Source organism: Semicossyphus pulcher, unplaced genomic scaffold (genome assembly GCF_022749685.1).
Source record: "Semicossyphus pulcher isolate SPU_LCO1_2020_fin unplaced genomic scaffold, fSemPul1.0.p SCAF_13, whole genome shotgun sequence".
NCBI classification, from domain to species: domain Eukaryota; kingdom Metazoa; phylum Chordata; class Actinopteri; order Labriformes; family Labridae; genus Semicossyphus; species Semicossyphus pulcher.
Window position 1 is genome coordinate 10,543,125 of NW_027211637.1, and position 17,638 is coordinate 10,560,762.

A 17,638-nucleotide genomic window follows, 5' to 3' on the forward strand; every position below is an offset into this window, starting at 1 on the left:
GTCAACATTGTATTTTGGGTTTTAGCCTGGCCTACAGTTTACTAAAAGCCTAATTTCTGACAGGTGAAGAGGTGAGACTTCATACTTTCGAAGTGATCGTAATGACAAACAGAAGCACAAATTATGTGTATCGATGTTCAGATATAGCTATGGTCTGATCAATTTCCCCTCCCCTGGTACATTGGATTGGAAAATGTGGAAAAATGCTAATGAAGTTGGGCACTTTTCTGCAAGTTCCTTAAACTTGAGGCATCCAGAAAGATCCTGCAAACACAAAAAGCGTTCTGGGCTTATGGGATAGGTGACAAGGCCCCATAATCTGCACACAAAACTATTACTGCCTTTAGAAAACAACAGGAGAAGACACCTCTGACTGCAGAACTGCACTGTGTCTACTGGGGGCCTTACCGCTTTTTTAAACCTCACGAGAAATGATGTTAAAGAACAGAGGGTTATTGGTTTCCAAGCCAACTATGAATACAGCAGAACCCAAGATGTGATCCCAACATCCCTTCTAACCACTCAGCACTAAGTTACTTTCGTACATTTCACCTGGAAATCTCTCTCCAGTCTCTGGGCTACTGCAGCGTCTACTGAAGTATTATACTGGTTAGCTAAATATATAGTACAAGTACTGCTTGAAAGTGCAGGTAGGAAGCTTGGCACAAGGTTAGTTTTGTGTTCTAAAAGAAATACCGTTGTACACATGTAAACAAAGACACTATCCCCAACCTAGCTGAACCTTCCCAAAAACAGGGAGGTCTTGAAAAACACACCTGTACACAAATAGAAGCAAATATATAGAAAATACATTTACATGTGTATAATATACAGTAAGTTTTCATAACCCTCTGACTAGTAAGATAACACTCTTTCATTCAAAAAAATATATGTTATGTCAAAGAAGCAACTCCACAGCCTGACACACACGAGAGGCTGAATTGGTATGGGTCATTCATGAGAGTGGTTTTCCTGTTGTGAATGGGCAAAATCAGAGGTTTTGCACCACAGTGTTTAACCCACGCTATCTTGGCACCTCCTGAATGGCTCACATTTACAGATAAATATCTCACTGGGACAACCTGTTTTCTTGAATCCTTTATGGAGGTTAGCCTAAAACTCCCGTAAGCCAAATACTGGAGCTCCACTGTTGACACCCGATAAAACACACCTTTTAAATCTGTACATATTGCTGTCTGCAGCCGGAAACGTTTACAATTACAGAGTTTAACTTGTGCTTTGTACAAACCCACAGCACAATAAAAGGTAGATTAATAGGTGGCTTCCTCAAAAGCTTTATAGCACAGAGGTAATCTGGCCTCCAGAGCTTGAGGTTGATAATAAAATTATTGGTGCTAGAAAGCTCTATGATGAGCTTTAGTGTTGTCCCTGACCATAGAGTTCCCTCACCTTGACTTAAGAGATAGTTTAAGCCAATTTGGCAGCGGCTTATTGGTTTGTCATAATCCCCTTACTTCAGGAATACTCTGACATTGTATAAGTGTTTTGGGTATTTTAAAGAACAAAATTGAACTTTTTCACTGAAGTCTAATTTATTTCCGCTCTGCTGCTTTCAGCACGAATTAAAACATTTTGATTGTGCACTGCTATCTTCCTGGCTGTGATAGCTGAAAGTCTGATATGCTAGAAATATTGTCCTCAACTATGAAGTTGATCTGGCTCTAGGGAGAGCAAACTAACACTTACTACACATTGGGCGAGGGAATTCCTCCTTCCTGCATCTTCCTGCATCTTCCTGCATCTTGCATTAAAAAAAGATTTTGATAATGTGGGACACCTTTTTGCAGTACCTCGATAACAGATTGTTCTGCATTCATATCCTCAAAACACCTTTAGAAAATCAGTACGTTCTTCTTTATTATCTGATTAAATTCAGAATTTTAGGTTTGAGAAATCATTTATCAAAAGTGAGCAGGGATATTTGTTTGCCGTTTTAATTTGTTTGCCGTTTTAATCTGAAGCACAAACTGAATACACTTCACACAGATCTTAATCAAACCTATCATAGGAATCTATCCAAAACAGCTAGAGCTAGACAGACCTGAGGCAGTATGAATGTCCTGTCCAGCTCCATGCAGCTTGCCCTTACTCAGTCTAATCATGAATTTGCTGCAATGGGACGCTTTGCAGCAGTGATCCTGCACCACAGTAACCTTTTGTTTGTTTCTCTATTAAGTGAATCGGGTGCAAATGATTAATAATAAGTCATTTGAGTGCCAGTGCATTAGCTTGCACCATTTGCATTCAGGTGGTTTTGTTTGTTATAATCTCAGCTTGGATGGGAGTATAAATTAAAGCTGGTGTAGGCAAATTTGGAGAAGCTAGCAAGAGTAAGTAATATTTTGAAAGTACCAGCCAAAAAAAGTGACAAATAAATGAAGTTGTACTGCCTTAATACTGATTGGGAACAAGATACTAAGAGAGCATTGGGGTAAGAAATGCTGCCTGTTGTTGGCAACACTAACTAACTAACACACTGCACACCAGAGCAGCGCCTGACTGCTATCCCGCTGATCTACCCTGGTTCCCATAATCCACACTGTCAGCAGGTCTGCCGCAGGGGTGCTGCGGAGCTGCTGCTGCTAGCCCCTTCTCTTTACATTAAGTTTGCCTTTGATAATGGCCATCAATAATCCAATTTTTCATCTTGTTTCAGTATACATTCCCTTACAGAATTAATTTAACAGCGCTGCAGCAGAGCTGCGCACCTTATGCAGGCTGCGGGGATGCTCTAACCTGTCAACATGCTGAAATAAAAAGCAAGTGGTTCCGTGGCGAACGCATGCTGCTCAGGTATGCAATGTGGACCGAGCTTCATATTTTGTACTTTTTCTGCCATTGTTGTGTGACTAAAGCTCAATAACTTTAGTTGTGGAAGACTCTGGTCATGCGCAATGAGCACACAAGCAGAGTGCATGCAGGTAGACAGGTAGGTAGGTAGACTGGCAGCGAAATAATTTAATGCGCGCTAAGTGGAATGATTGAACAGACTTTATACAGGCCTGCAACAGCCTAAGATTTATTGATTGCTGTCAGGAGGTAAAGAGAATTTTTCTACCAAAAAAGTTCTTCTCAAATAAATTTGCCTACCCTAGCTTTAACAGTGCTGGATCCTAAGTGCATTAGACCTCTACTGTAAGGTCTGTGGCAGACTCTTTTGTGTAAAAAAATAGACATAACTATTCTGTTTTTAAAATGGGACCAATAGAAACAGTTTTTCAAAATCAATGTTTCAATAAAGCATATACCGTTTCTTTTTTTCCATCTTCCCCAACGTATAGAATAGTGCTTCATATAAATATCTTTTACGCTCTTTTAAAACACATTTCTTAAAACTATTTCAAAACATATTCAAATACATTTGTCACATTTTTTACCTTTCACATTTCTTAAAAATAAACAAAAAAAATTATGTAGTTGGAGTTGATACAGGGTTAATATAGCACTCATAAAGTCCATTAGTTGTTGAATCTTCCTGCTATCCATGTTGTGGCACATAGTGGCATTATTGGCACATTGTTCAGAAATACAGTTCATCTTCCACCCACAGCAGCTCCGTGGATTCCTTTTTCAAATGTCAAGTGTTTTCCTTGAGACATACTTGTAGTCCACAGTCTTGTCCCCCACATCCTGTAAATATACCTATATATAATCTATAACTAAATGACTGTACGTTCCTGGAAATATGGAGTGGCAGCGATGTGGCTGCTCTGCTTGTCATCTCTAGAAAAATAAATATCTTAACCAGTGTCCCAAGAGTGATCACACTATTTTACAAAATACGCTGTTTTGTGTGTTCTTGTTTCCAACTGGATCCTGTGAAGATGTAGGAAAAAAGTCCAAATTACTACTGATACACAGATTTTAAAACCACTTTTCACTTATTTAAAGAAAATGAGATCAAGCTCCAGCCTGAAAAAGATTGTACTAACATTCTTTAACACCCAGTTAAACTTAGGAAAGACGTTTCATTTGCAGTACAATAACAAGGATCCTTATGTCTTTTAAGACAGCAACATTGGGAGCATGATGCATAAAGCTGAGATGACTGAGTCTAATGTGTGTCCAGACAACGGCGAGGAGCTGTCCTCTCACTGTGCTACCTGCAGGCAATTCATTCCTTTTAAAATCTGGGTCAATAGCAGACATTACACCTCCCTCCGGGGTTCCAGCAACAACACTGTGGGGCCAGAGCATGTGTTTAACTTTCACGCTTTGAATTTCAGATGCAGGCCATTCTGGCATACATTAGCCATGCATAAAAATATGTCACATGTCAAGTGTAAGTGCTTCTTTACTCCTCGAAATATTTCAACATGCTTTTGGTGTCGGATTGAAAGTGGTGACATTAATATTAATGAAATTGTTTTATGTATGATCAGTTAAATCTTTAATTTGTAAGCATGTAGTTAAAGATTATTGATATATCTCTATTATCTCAACTAAGGGCCACTGATATCACGCTGCACAGAATTTGTCAGTCTTTCTTCATCACTGTGCAGAAGATGGAAAGGAGCATAATTATGTCACATATAACACACATATGCCGAGTTTCCTTCTATTCCCAAAGTGGGGCAGGTGGCTATGGCTCAGACGATGCTTTGCAAGACGACAAAGTGGCACAGTACCCACCAGAGTGTGAATTGAGGAAGTCTCTTCCACCCACAGGAAGCGAACAAGGCCTTCAGCTCGTCAACATGAGATCTCAAACCATTTTTCTGACACAAAGGCCACAGGAATCAGTTGTCTTTCAGTGGGAGAAGGCCTGTCGGATAAAGTGCAGGAGGTAAAAACATAAAGTAGACTCATATACTCTTGTTAAAAATCAATACGATATTGGTTGTCTTCGACATTGTAAAAAAAAGGCATTAAAATTCATTCTCCAAAAGAAGTTCCTTTTCACCATCGCTTTCTTGCCTTGGTTCCACAATTTTTTTTTTTCTTTTACAGAATACACCCACTTCTTTCACTGGCAGAAAATGCTTTGAAGTGGGAAAGAGGTGTTTACTCCTGTGGGTACTTCATGCAAGAAAATAACTGCAGACTAACTCGCTGTTGTTACAGTTGCTGCTGTGTGATAGACAGTTTGGATAATTTTACTTGATATGAAGAGATCAAAGTAGAAAATGTTTTTTTTATTTTTATTCTATTGTTATTTAAGATAATATCTGGATAACATTTTCTTCTCTGCTCATAAGGAAATGTGTCATTCATCATCAGAAAAAGCAGGGTAAAATATAAAGAAAGAATTCTGCTGTGCTTTCTCATCAGTTGTCTGTCTGCATTTGCCATGTTTTTATGGCTTTATAATTAATGTGCAGGTTATTAGATCATTAATTTCTCATAAAACTGTTATAATTAGGAAGTAGACATTGATTCCTTAACCCAATTTTAATTGATGTATTTGTGCCATTCCACTTTGGATTTCATAAGATTCAGGCCATTAGACTCTAATTATATAAGTGATAATAACTGTGGTAGACATAGGCGTCATTATGGAAAAGGGCCTTTGGATTGTCAGTGCGGCTGTCTGAAGTTATTTTTCCAGTGTGCATCCTCCCTCTCTGTGAAGAGTAAACAGCATACCTGTTTCCGTTGTAAGCAGTCTTGTACACAGGCGTCTGCTGGATCATCTCATCAGTGTATATCGGCACGGCAGTCCGAACGCACTCATGTGAGCACTGTAGGCTTTCATTGTAGGCAGTGAATATGTCCACCTTGCTGGGAACCCGGGCTGGGGTGAAGTCTGTCAGGTTTTGGCAACTTTCTTCCTGCTGGTGGATCTTGCGCTGATGGCTATTGTGGCGGCCATTTCCTGACTGCGCACAGCTACAAAAACACGCACCAAAGAGAAGAAACAAACATAAAATCATACCTTGTACCTTTGGTGTTTTACAGCACCTGTCTTAATGAGTAAAGGAATCTTTCCTACCAGTTTTTAAGGACGAGTGTTGTGATCAAGGCTGCGATAACCATAATGAGAGACACAGTGATTGTGATTATCTGGTGAACTGCCAAACCTGCAAAAGGACAAAAATAAAAACAAGAGCATGTAATTACAATCATTTGAAAAGCGAGTGCTTTTGCTTCTGTTGTTCACTTCAGAGAGATGTGCACTCCACTTCTCCTTTGTCTTCTGTACTGCACAAACCCATTGCACTCCACAAAGCATCGAGGGCAGCTCACTTGACTAACCAGAACAATTTTGCTCTTCAGTAAATATTGATGACACTGTCAGCCACTGCTTTTCATAATTGAAGGATGATATGAATTATTCCATTACAGCACATCCAGCTGTAATGGATAACCAAGTCCAAGTTTTCTCCACCATACAACTTATTATTCTTATCAAATAAGAAAACAAACCCAATCTGTTTTACTGCATCAAACATTATGTATACTGACTTATAAACCATAAAATAAGATCTACTCTATTTACCTCACTGATTTATTTTTCTAACCAAATGAATCCCTCAATAGCAGTCCCTGCACACTCATAGCTAGTAAGTCTTTTGTAACATTTTGTCACCTGAGAGTTCATCTGTCGACTTTGCCCAAAGGCTTTTATTTTATCTTTTACTGAGAACAAATTACTTGATATGGTAGATCAAATATACTGTTTGATCAAATGTGATCCTGATAGGTAGTCTGTACGCTTTGAAAAGAAAGCTTGTTAATGAATGCAGGCTAGAGGAATGAGGATACACTAGTACACGAGTATTAAAGCTTGTTAAAGCTATTCTTAAGAACAGAACAGGAGTCAAATTAAGACACTGTTATGTTTTCATACCTTCAATTTAAAACTGTGAAACTTCAAAATAAAGAGAGAAATATCTATACCATACACAAGCATTTAGTAAATTAGAACAATATCAAATATAATTGTATTATGTGACACAACTTTAAACTTGGAGAGCATGATTATAGATCAAGAACATATTTGCAACTAAAAGGTAAATGCTTGTACAGCGTTTTTCTAGTCTTTGCAACCACTCAAAACTTATTTTACACTACATGTCACATTCACACATTCATACACTGATGGCCCAACTGCCAATCAGTTATCACATTCATATCTGTTGGCTATGCCGCCGATGACTGACTCTACCACTGAATCACAGCTGCCCCAAGTCACAGCATATCTTATTAAATCATTCATTTGCAAAATATAACACATTTAACATATTTGTGTTGATAACCTTAATTTTACAATTTCTCGATTTGATCAACTGAAATGGAAACAAACTAATATCTTTGAGGCATACAATCCAGGAACTGTGTTTTTACAGACTGAACTACAGAAATATGTGTTTCAGGCTAAGTGAAGCTGCATTAACGAACGAGCTGAAAACACATCAGTCAACTGGTGTCACCCTAAAGATGTCAAAGTATCATAGTTAATGTGTAGCTTATTGACACATTGAACATCAGCAGAAAATTAGCATGCATTTGGAGGTCTGTGGTCCCTTGGATACTGAACTGAATATTAGTGCAATAATCACTCACTTTTAGGCTCTGCTTTGGTCTCAACCTCCTCCAGAGGAAAAACAAAATCTGCCTGTTTAACTGCCACATGTCCACCAGGTTCACCTACTATTCATTTACTTTGTTTAGGCCTATCTGATGTTTGGTGCTGGACAGGTACAATACAGTAACTTCATTCCAGCCTTTTCTTTGAAAATACCTGCAGCCATAATTGGGTTGTGGGCTAGAGCAGCCATATTATGACCTTGAAGATGGTTGAAATGTGGCAAAGTTGATCATTGTCTGTGAGCTTGTCTGTAACACTTTCACTAAACAGTCATTTGATCCAAAATATTTTCTTTTCATGCTTATAGACAACTCGCTGCTTAAATTAAAAATTGCATAGAGCTGTTTGAGATCTGATAGCACTCTTCAACCCCATCATAGCTAATTGTTACTGAACCGTAAATGGCAAAACTAGATTACACTGGTATCAAAGTGACAACAGAGAGGCTGTTTGAGAAATTATATCATAGAGACCTTCTCTTCCATATTAAAAAAACAAACAAACACTGAATTGTCAATAGAGAAAAAATGTAGGAATTGATAAATTACACTGGTCTGATTCCCAAAAGCTTAGAAGCCAGCAATCTCTGTATAATCACAGTCAATGAAAACCATATTATCATAATCCCACAGTTTTGTTCAATATTTCCTGCCTCTGTAGATTTGTTTTACTAAGCAAAGCATAAAAACACGAGTTTTCCTTCAATAAGGAATGATGCAGCTTTTGTTCTTGTTTAAAGTCTTTGTGAGTTGTGTGTCCTGATCTCTCACTTTTGCCAAAGGACAGTAATCCAAAAACAAAACTGTCGGTACATGTCTAAAATGAGGATTAGTGTGAGCCCATTCAATTGTACTGTATAAATAGTGTGTTGTGTAAGTGTGTGGGTGAGTGACAGAGCCTGAGAGCGACTGGGACACAATGACACACTGCAGCAGGTGACCTGCAGCCGGAGGAAAAAAAACCTCAAGAGAAAAGCCGTCATAATGAAAATGCCCACATGGACCTTATACACCTCACTTCTCTATCAGCCAGCTGCCTAGCTGCTGATCCAAGCCAATTTGTCTTTGGAAGGCTCAAAAGGAAGTGCTGCCCCGTCATTTTGGAAAAGCACATGGCCTCTCCTCTGCCTGCTGCTGCTTGGACAGCCTCCTCTTGGATAATAAACTTCCGTTGGCAGGCCCATGCAAAAGGCAGGCCAGGTCAACCTTGGATTAATGATATCTCTGGCTGTCTCAGGGAAGCTTTACCTTTCCAGCCCAATCAGAGTCCCTTTCCACTGCAAAGGCAGATTAACTTATCTGACAAGTCCTTTGCATTTCTCTCATATCCTCTCTCTATCCTGTCTCTTCTTCCTCTCTTCCAGTCTCCGGCTGATGTCAAGGCTGTTAAGTTGAAAGTGTTCAGTTGTGAATTAACATCTGTCCAACTTCAGACATAATAGAGCTTGCCCCTGACCTTAATCATTAGCTGAAGTCTACGAATTGTTTCATTTCAAATGGATGTCGGTGTGAAATGGGGCACTCTAAAGGCAGGAGATTTTAAATCAAAAGCTCCACTTAGGCAACACAACTGGCGATGCTTAAGGTTGTGTTCAACAGAGTCTGCAAAACCACTTTTGAACCAGACAGTCTTTATGTTGCGTTGCCTTACGTTATGTTACCAAGCATTGCATTACATTACATTATGTTACTGTGTTGTGTTGCTGTACGTTACATTACATCATGTTTGTTACACAACCTGCTCTAAGGCCATCACTATGATTGATTCCTGGGCTGACATCCGGTGTCAGCAAGAGAGATATTCAGTGCTTTGTGGGATTTCATGAATAAATATGAGCAGAATGCACATTTTTAATTTCTCTGATTGTATGGATATGATATTTTGAAACACAGATGATGAAAAGGCAATAAACGTGCGTATTACAAGTAATACATCATGCAGGCTGATGTACACACTCTAGTTTGGCAATGAAGTGAAAAAAGGCTGCGATGAGGAGGCAAAATTACCCTTGTTCAGATTTTTAGAATGTTGTATTTGTATCATGAGGTTTCTGGGGCTGCACAGCTTCACGTTAAGCCATCTTTTACATATATTGCATTTAGCTGCATTTTTTATAAATTAGTAAGACCACATTTATTAAATTAGTGAGACCACATTTTTGAAAATTTGAAGCCCTGAACACACAGTTAGGAAGTGTTGGGTTGCTTGGTGGTAACACACTGTTTTCTGAATCTCTTTTTTTGATCTTAGAAAATGTAGCTTTTGTGGACACACTAATCAAAAAAATCTGTCAATAAAGTTCCACTGAATTGCAGCTTTCTGCTGCGTTCTGAAATATAACTGCTAAGGATCAGTACATGACACCACCAGATACACGCATGTGTATGTACAGCAGACCGCGGTCCTTCCGTATGATGGTGACATCACTAGCTAATATATCAATTGATGCCTGCAAGGTCTCTACTGCAGGGGACTCCACACACAACAAATTTTATTCGACAGAGTTTCACTCACCCAGGTGAATCCTGGTGAAAAAGTTCACACAACTAACCACCAGTGTAGTCTGCAAACACCAGCCAGCAACTTATCAACAGCAAGAAGATCCAAAAAAAAGATACACAATAAATTAGGGAACAGTACAAGCTGAAACGTTTGGGTTAGGGGATAGTGGGGTCAGTTGAGCCAGTGGGTAAAACTCCTCCTGTTTCTAGGCAACTGTGCACACTTTTTGTCATTAATACTCCCATCACTTCTGTCTGGCTGTGATAGAGAGAGACACATGGGAGAAGGACTTGGGATAATTTACATAAAAACAATTCAGCAAATCAGTTAAATTGTATTTAAAAACAAATTATCAAGGTTGTAGCTGGTGATTTGCCAACGTTTAAAACTGTTAATCTTTTATTTTAACATTAACCTAAATTGCAAAATCTTCTCCTAAAATGGCGGCTGTGGGGTAAGTTGAGACAAATTTTGTTGGGTAAGTTGCCAGTTGTTCAACTTATACTATCATAAGGCGATGAAGTTACGTCTCTTTCTTTACCCTCAAACCTTCCTAACCTTTTCAGGATACACTGCGAAATTTGGTATTTGTTAACGCTGAGCTGTCCCTGTAGCATGTGTGGCATTGCCTCGCCACAATGGTTTGTTTCTAAATGCCATCTTAAACAATAAATACGAATGTCCCATGGAATAATTAAAACATGGGAAACAAGCACCCTAATGAAGGATAGTGGATTGTGATATGTGGCTAATAAACCACATTAGTGGTTGAAAAATGTATCTCAAGATAAAATGCAATGATGCATTTGCACCACAGAGACGCTCAACTAAAATAAAAATAGTTGTGATTCATATGCAAGGTTTGCTTGCCCTTTTACACAAAGTGTTTTTTTTAAATCAGTGAACAAGACAAAGGACAAAACTTAAGCCTATTGACACTTCACTGTATTGATATAATAGAAAGAAGAGACGGGACTTCTACTAACCATGTTATACAATTTAGAGTCACTTCAAGCTGGCATTTGGACCCAATACTATACAAATCTTCCCAGTACAGCTCTTAAATAAAACAAATGAACCCAAGAAGGTGAGGTCCAGCAACATAAACACCAAAATTAAGTCAATTATATTCTCATTTTCCGGACAGTACATTTAAGGGTGCAGAGATAATAGAGCAGATAATGACATGGGTGACAAATCAGGGTGCAGAGGCTAGTTCTATTTTCATCCGGAGCTGCCAGTTACAGGGAGGGAAATTTGGCCTGGCTGTTAAACTCATTGTGTCCTGGCAGTCATGTTGAAAAATTACCTTTGGCAGTCACCTTGGTTTATAGATACCCAGATTTTTTTCCAGGTTTTGTTTGGTCAAATCTCTACCACGGCTGAGAAGGAGATAGAGTGAAAGAGAGGGGACTGAAAAAAAGATACAGACAGGAGGGGACAGCTAGCTTGTGACCTCGTTGGCTGAAGGACTTGAGCCCCCATCAATGCTCCCAGCAAGAAATAAATGAGATTTGGGCCTTCATGGCCATGACAGTTTGATGAACATGTCAAAGAAAAACATGGGGGGTAAATTACATTTCTTCTTGCTACCTACTTTTAATTAAAGATCCACAGCTTAGGCACATAAGCACTGCGTGGAATAGCAGGTAATGCTTGATTTGTAACGCCTTTGAAAACTCCTCAATATGTATTCCATCTTCTTATCATTTTCAGACTGGATGCATTAAAGACCTGTGTTCTTTATGTTGAATAAGACAATATTTGCTCCATGTGTGACTTTCTGCTGTCTGTCTGTTTGTCTGTCTGTCTCTCCAAACGTCAGATCAGATATATGTCCACCTATAGTCCTATTCTGCTCGAGGTTTCTGCCTACTGAAAGGATTTATCCCCTTGTTGTTGTTGTAAATAAAACCAATAAAACTGGTTTATTTAATGATGGCACCTTGCATGGAAGCCTCTGCTATTAGTATATGAATGTGTTTGAGAATGGCATAGATGGCCTGTGCTGAAATCCACTGTGCAAGATCAAATGACTAGCATGGTGCTGTAGAAGGGATGTCCGTTTACAATTGATCACAGCAGACATTTTGTCTTTTCATGAGCAGGAAAAGCACAGGGTTACATCAATGATGGCTCTGTTCTACTCAGAGGTTATAGTTAAAAGTAGTAGTGTGACAGAGAGACAGCATACTCAGTACCAAAAGTGAAGTAGCTACATGAAGTAAGACCTGTGCTTTCTGGTGATGGAAGTCATCCTAAGTGGAATTAATAAAAGTGACATATTTACTATTAAAATAACAGTATGTTCAGTGTTTAAAAAAACAAGTGAATACAGCCAGCCATTATAACCACACACAACATAGCCTTGGTATGCAACCACTTCTATGGCAGTTTTTGACCTTGCTGAATATCTGAATCGTTGATGTACAATTTACGTGGTGAAATATGTGAGACAATCTCAACTAAAACTCTACATCACAAGGCAAAGGCAATTCCTTTATTCAGTATGACGGTATGTTATTTTAAGTCCTTAGCCGTGTATTTGTGTGTCTGCCATCTGTATGTAGGGGTAAGCCCTGACAGCCATCCGTTGCAAATTGTCATTAAGGCCTAATAGTTCCTACACCCACACATTGTTGGGATGAGAGATTCTGAAAATGTGTAAAATGTCCCTCATTTGTAAAACAGTCGCATCGTACAGAGGTTGAGCCACTACACTGCCACACACAATGGACATTTGCACAGGCATATTCAATACATGCATGACCCTCCTCTCCTACAACAGGGCACCTAAGCAGGACCCATTGGTGAAAGACTTCTGTGAAACGTGGCCTGCTGATGGTTAGAAATTGGCAATTAACGTTGGTGTCAAAGTGTCAATCTAGGCTGATTTCCACTGAGTCACCAAGCAATCTAAAACACTCATTGAAGAAGAGGGTGCTTAGAAAGGGGGGAGGGGTGAAGAGGGGGAGATCAGAAACAATCACTCTACATGCCTTTTCTCTCAATGTCAAAGGCATTGCTGCATTATTCAGTCAGACTGGCAGGCTAAAATGTCCTAAAAAGGGGTCATCAAAGTACAGTATATTGCTTCAATGATGGCATCCCATAAAGGAGGAACCACTGGGCCACAAGAAGTACGTCATCCTGTTAAAAACATGTCAAATGAAAATAAATGCAGCTTTTGGGTGGATATAAAAAAGCTACCAAGAAATATTTAATAAACCATCCTATAATCTTGGCACTATCATGCCGTCAACTGGAGTTGACAAATGCTGAATTGTTTAGCAGGCTGGTAAAAATGACATGCACCTGCAATGTTTTGGACTGAAGTCAGTGCGTCTACATACTCTATCATTGGCTCAGACTTTCCTGTCGAGCAAAACTCAACCAAAGCAAAGCTTAAATAAACTCAAGTGAGTTTAAAAAGGGTGTTCAGTTCAGTTAAGTGTTTCAGTCAGCACTTGCACTTCTCTTGCTTTACGCAGGACATGAAGAAAGAGATGAGCAGCATCTCCTCAGTCTGGCCCCTTCATCTCCTCATGGCTTTCAGGAAAAGGAGGTTTGACTCTGCATGCCTGTCACCAGGCATCAGCGTTTAAGTCCAGATTTAACGTTCAAGTAAAGGAGATTCAGTTTTACCCACTTTATTGAGTCTCTACATAGAGGAACAGCAAATTTAATGAATTGCCATGGTAACAGTTGGAGAATGTGGTTTCTCTCTTCCTCTATTTGTATCTCTCACTGTTGAAAAAGCTGTGTTGTACGCCTCTACAGGTCCACCACAGGTCAAAATGCTGCATTACAATGTTCCCTGGGCTCGCTCCTCTAAATATAGAATCCTGAAACACTTAACATACATTTTACTTGTGCTAAATTTGCTTGACAGGCTGACTTATGTGCTTGATTCATTTAACCCTCCCTTCTTCACAAACTTCTGAACTTGGATGGATCTATTTAGTTTAACTAACTGCTTGCTCCTACACTGGATGTATTCTTTTCTTCCAAATATCCAAATTTGTGTCAGATGATACGCAAGGCTCTACTTTATACTTGAGGAGCACATGGATGAGGATGCCACACAACCTTAAGACCTCTAATCCTTAACATGACCCAGGTTACCAGTACTGAATCATCTCAATCATCTCATATCCATAATGGAGCTGACAGCTACATCTGTGTACAGTCACAGTGACTAGTACAGTCATCGGGAACAATCAGTGAGCATCTGGAGGCACCAAAGCTATACGCCCCCCCCACCCCTCTCCATCTCCTTAATGATGGCCAGAGCGCTGCGAGAGCAGGATCAACCATCCGCTGGGAGCTGCATCATCAAGAATGGCCGTGATATGCTCAAGATAGATTCTAATGCACACTCTTGGCACTTTGTCTCAACACAGAAAGTTAGTCATTATATTAATTACCGGTGAGTGAGATAGCCTGCACTCAGAAAGTGCAACACACAAGTTAATGTACTTTCTCTGTATCATTACAGAGCTGGTTTCCGACCAATCCAAACTGGTCTGTAACATTTCATATCAAAAAAGTACATTCCTTATAATTTTACTGTATTCCCAAACTCTTTCACACACATATCCAAAGAAAACAGCCGGAGTAACATTAAACAGTATAGTCACATGGTAGATTTCCCTCTAAACCTCATCATGTTATGAATGAAAAAAGTACCTGGCCATCGAGAGATTCCTCCACACATTACTCAAAACAGCTCATTTAATGTGGACACACAGTATGATCAAATTCTGCCTCTTGGTCCAAAGGCTGTGTTTACTGTGCAGCCAGAACTTTAGACTAATGTAAGGAGACATTTAATTTGAGGAGAATCTTTGACATCTCTTCCAGTGTGCTCTGAAGCTTGGAATTCTGAGTTTCTTCTCTGTATTTATGGTGAATCAGGAAAGACTATCAAAGATTACTTTGGTGTATTAATGAAAATGTTGCATCAAAGTAAAGCTATAAACTGGAATGTGCAAGCTATTTTTTCTGCAGTAGTTATGTTAGAGAGGCATTTTGGAGTCATTTCCCTCCCTTCTCTCCACCATGTTTAACAGTGATGTGCCTTCACCCCACACACAGAGCTTGAGATGATACACACATGATAGAGAGAAAGTACACCACTGGCTTGCATTTGTGCTGCCTACAGTATTCATGAGTCATAGTGATTAAGTCCATGCAGCCTGCTTACTGCAGGGGTGAATGCACGTACTGTAATCTATCAGTTACTGAGAGTCTGGAATTATGGCCTCATTTTAATGCCTGAAGCATTTATGTGAAATTAGAATTTTTGATTTAGAGTTCCTTGAGATTTTATTTTAATTCTTCTTCTTCTCCTCCTTTTTAATTTTTTTTTCATTTTTAGATTATTAAAATAAAAAGTGTTGGTCATAGTTCTATACATAATATAAGCATGTTATGATCCACTTTTCTTTTCTGCTTTTGTTTAAGATACTGGAAGGCAAAGACGGACCATCCTACATTCACACTAATAGTCTGATTACTTTGTTCTCAAATCATGAGGATGATGTTTTAACCTTTCTATGATTATTGATTTCAGAAGATGGACTAGCATTCTGTTGCTTTTACTGTTTGCATGGCTGCAACCACAACTTTCATTCTACTCATGTGCTCGGATGAGACATTGCTCATTAAAACAATGCATCCAGTCAGAAAAAGTTTTTTTTCTCTTTAGATTGACAGATTTTTCCAGCATCATCTTTATGAATCACAGGTCTCACAATAAACTCCCAATCAAGAGAACATGAAAAGATCAGACTGCTGCATATGGCAATTACATACTGCCATTTCTGTTCACATGAACAAGGTACACTTCAGTTTAAGAGCTGGTCAGTTTTATTGAATTCTGCTAAAATTAACATTTGGGCTACCAGCTACTATGTGAATAAAATAATCGTGATAAAAAAGACTTGATCTGCATTTTTGCAGTGATGCTCCCTTTTGGCCCTGTGTTGTAAATCAAGGATTGAGGCTGGTGGTTGACAGCAGAGGGAGTACTTCAGAACAGCGAGGGAATAAATGAAAACAAAGTCCAACAGGCCAACGTCATTGCAGGAAGGCAAAATGTATAGTCTTGCACACATGCAAAGCTTGACAGGTCCAGCTTGTAACTTAAATCTCTCAACTATCAAGGTTAAGGTCAATACAGCTCAACAGAAACCAAAACAATATTCACCACATTTCTCCAAACTGCATCACTCAAGAGAAATAATTGAAAACACTTAAGCCATAGCAGCACAGATCAATTGTCTTTTGAATTTGCCTTGACTTTAAAATAAATGCTGAAAAATGTATTTTATATTTTGTCACAGTGAGAATTCTTTTCTATCTGCAGGACTTCTACTGCGCATACATTTTCTCATTCCTCTGTGTCTTAAGACATTTTTCACTCTAATTGAGAGCGAGCTGGCCAAGGACTTTTATCAACCTTACTGTTAGCTGCATAATTTTATGACATTTATATTAATGCACCAAATGGGAAAGCTTCAATTAGCATAGTGCTTGTTCCTAAGTTGTTAAACATGACTTATAATTTATGTCTACCTGTATAGTCAATTGAAAAGCTGTGTTCTTCATGGACTTAATGAAATGTAAAATCTAATATACCTGACAGGGAGTTTTTGTGTGTCCACAGCACAGAGGGACAGTACATAAAAATCTTATGCCCATGTATTTCAGGCTTGAGAGCCACAGTATGGTCAAGGACATTTATGGTGAACAAGGTACTATTATAGCTGCAATAACATATTAATGAGTAGTAGATCGTGCAGTAGTGTTACAGTGAAAAGTTTAAAAATATTTAGTTTGCTATATAAGTAAAAAGAACTTCAAATTATTTTTTGTTTTCCTTTTTTTGTTGTTTTTCTTAACAATTTACCCTGTGTGCACCCCAAGAATCCAGTAGTAGTAAATAGTGTAACAGTAAGAATGTGATCAGTGGCACAGTGGCTTCCCACATATTCCACACACCACTGTGTTTGTTGGAATGCACAGCCTAGATGAAGCATCTACTGCCAATCACGGCCATGCTTCCATGGAGCTGTTGTTGGATGTAAATTTTGCACCTGTGTGCAGGTTTTTACATATTATTTTCTTCAGCATTCCTTCTTAAGGAATTCTTCTTAACTTATTTTTTTATGATTACTCTGCTCGCAACAATCCACAATGACAGTTTTAGCTGATGCTTTTTTGGATATAAAATATCACAGCTGAACAATTCTGATCATTTCGTTTATGAGCTTTTAAAGACTTAAGTATAATGCTTTGCCGACCCACATTGGCTATTGGCATTTATAGATCAAAGATTTTCTAAATTGTTACAATTAAATATATTCTAAATAGTATCAACAAAGTGTCTTTCAGGAAAGAATACTAAATCTTTGAATTTGTTAGTTCTCTTTGTTAAAAATGAACCAAGCTATGCTTTGTCAAAATGACACTGTGTGAATCATCACAGCAATGTATCTGTTGTATCTGTGCATTTATGTAAGTCTGCACAGTGTGACAGAAACATGCCATGCAACAAAGGCAACAAAAAGAAATACTTTT

General features: G+C 38.7%; 1 protein-coding gene across 1 annotated transcript in view; it reads right to left on the reverse strand.

The window, feature by feature from the left end:
• Nucleotides 1-1,748: 1,748 nt before the first annotated feature.
• Nucleotides 1,749-17,638, reverse strand: part of ajap1 (adherens junctions associated protein 1) — a 45,776-nt gene continuing 29,886 nt past the window's right edge. The window contains exons 3-6 of the mRNA XM_069660547.1: nucleotides 5,954-6,041; nucleotides 5,608-5,850; nucleotides 4,654-4,786; nucleotides 1,749-3,837 (exon numbers count right to left, since the gene is read on the reverse strand). Of these exons, the coding sequence (XP_069516648.1) occupies nucleotides 4,714-4,786; nucleotides 5,608-5,850; nucleotides 5,954-6,041 (404 nt within the window). The 3' untranslated portion in view covers nucleotides 1,749-3,837; nucleotides 4,654-4,713. The remainder of the gene's footprint in view (nucleotides 3,838-4,653; nucleotides 4,787-5,607; nucleotides 5,851-5,953; nucleotides 6,042-17,638) is intronic.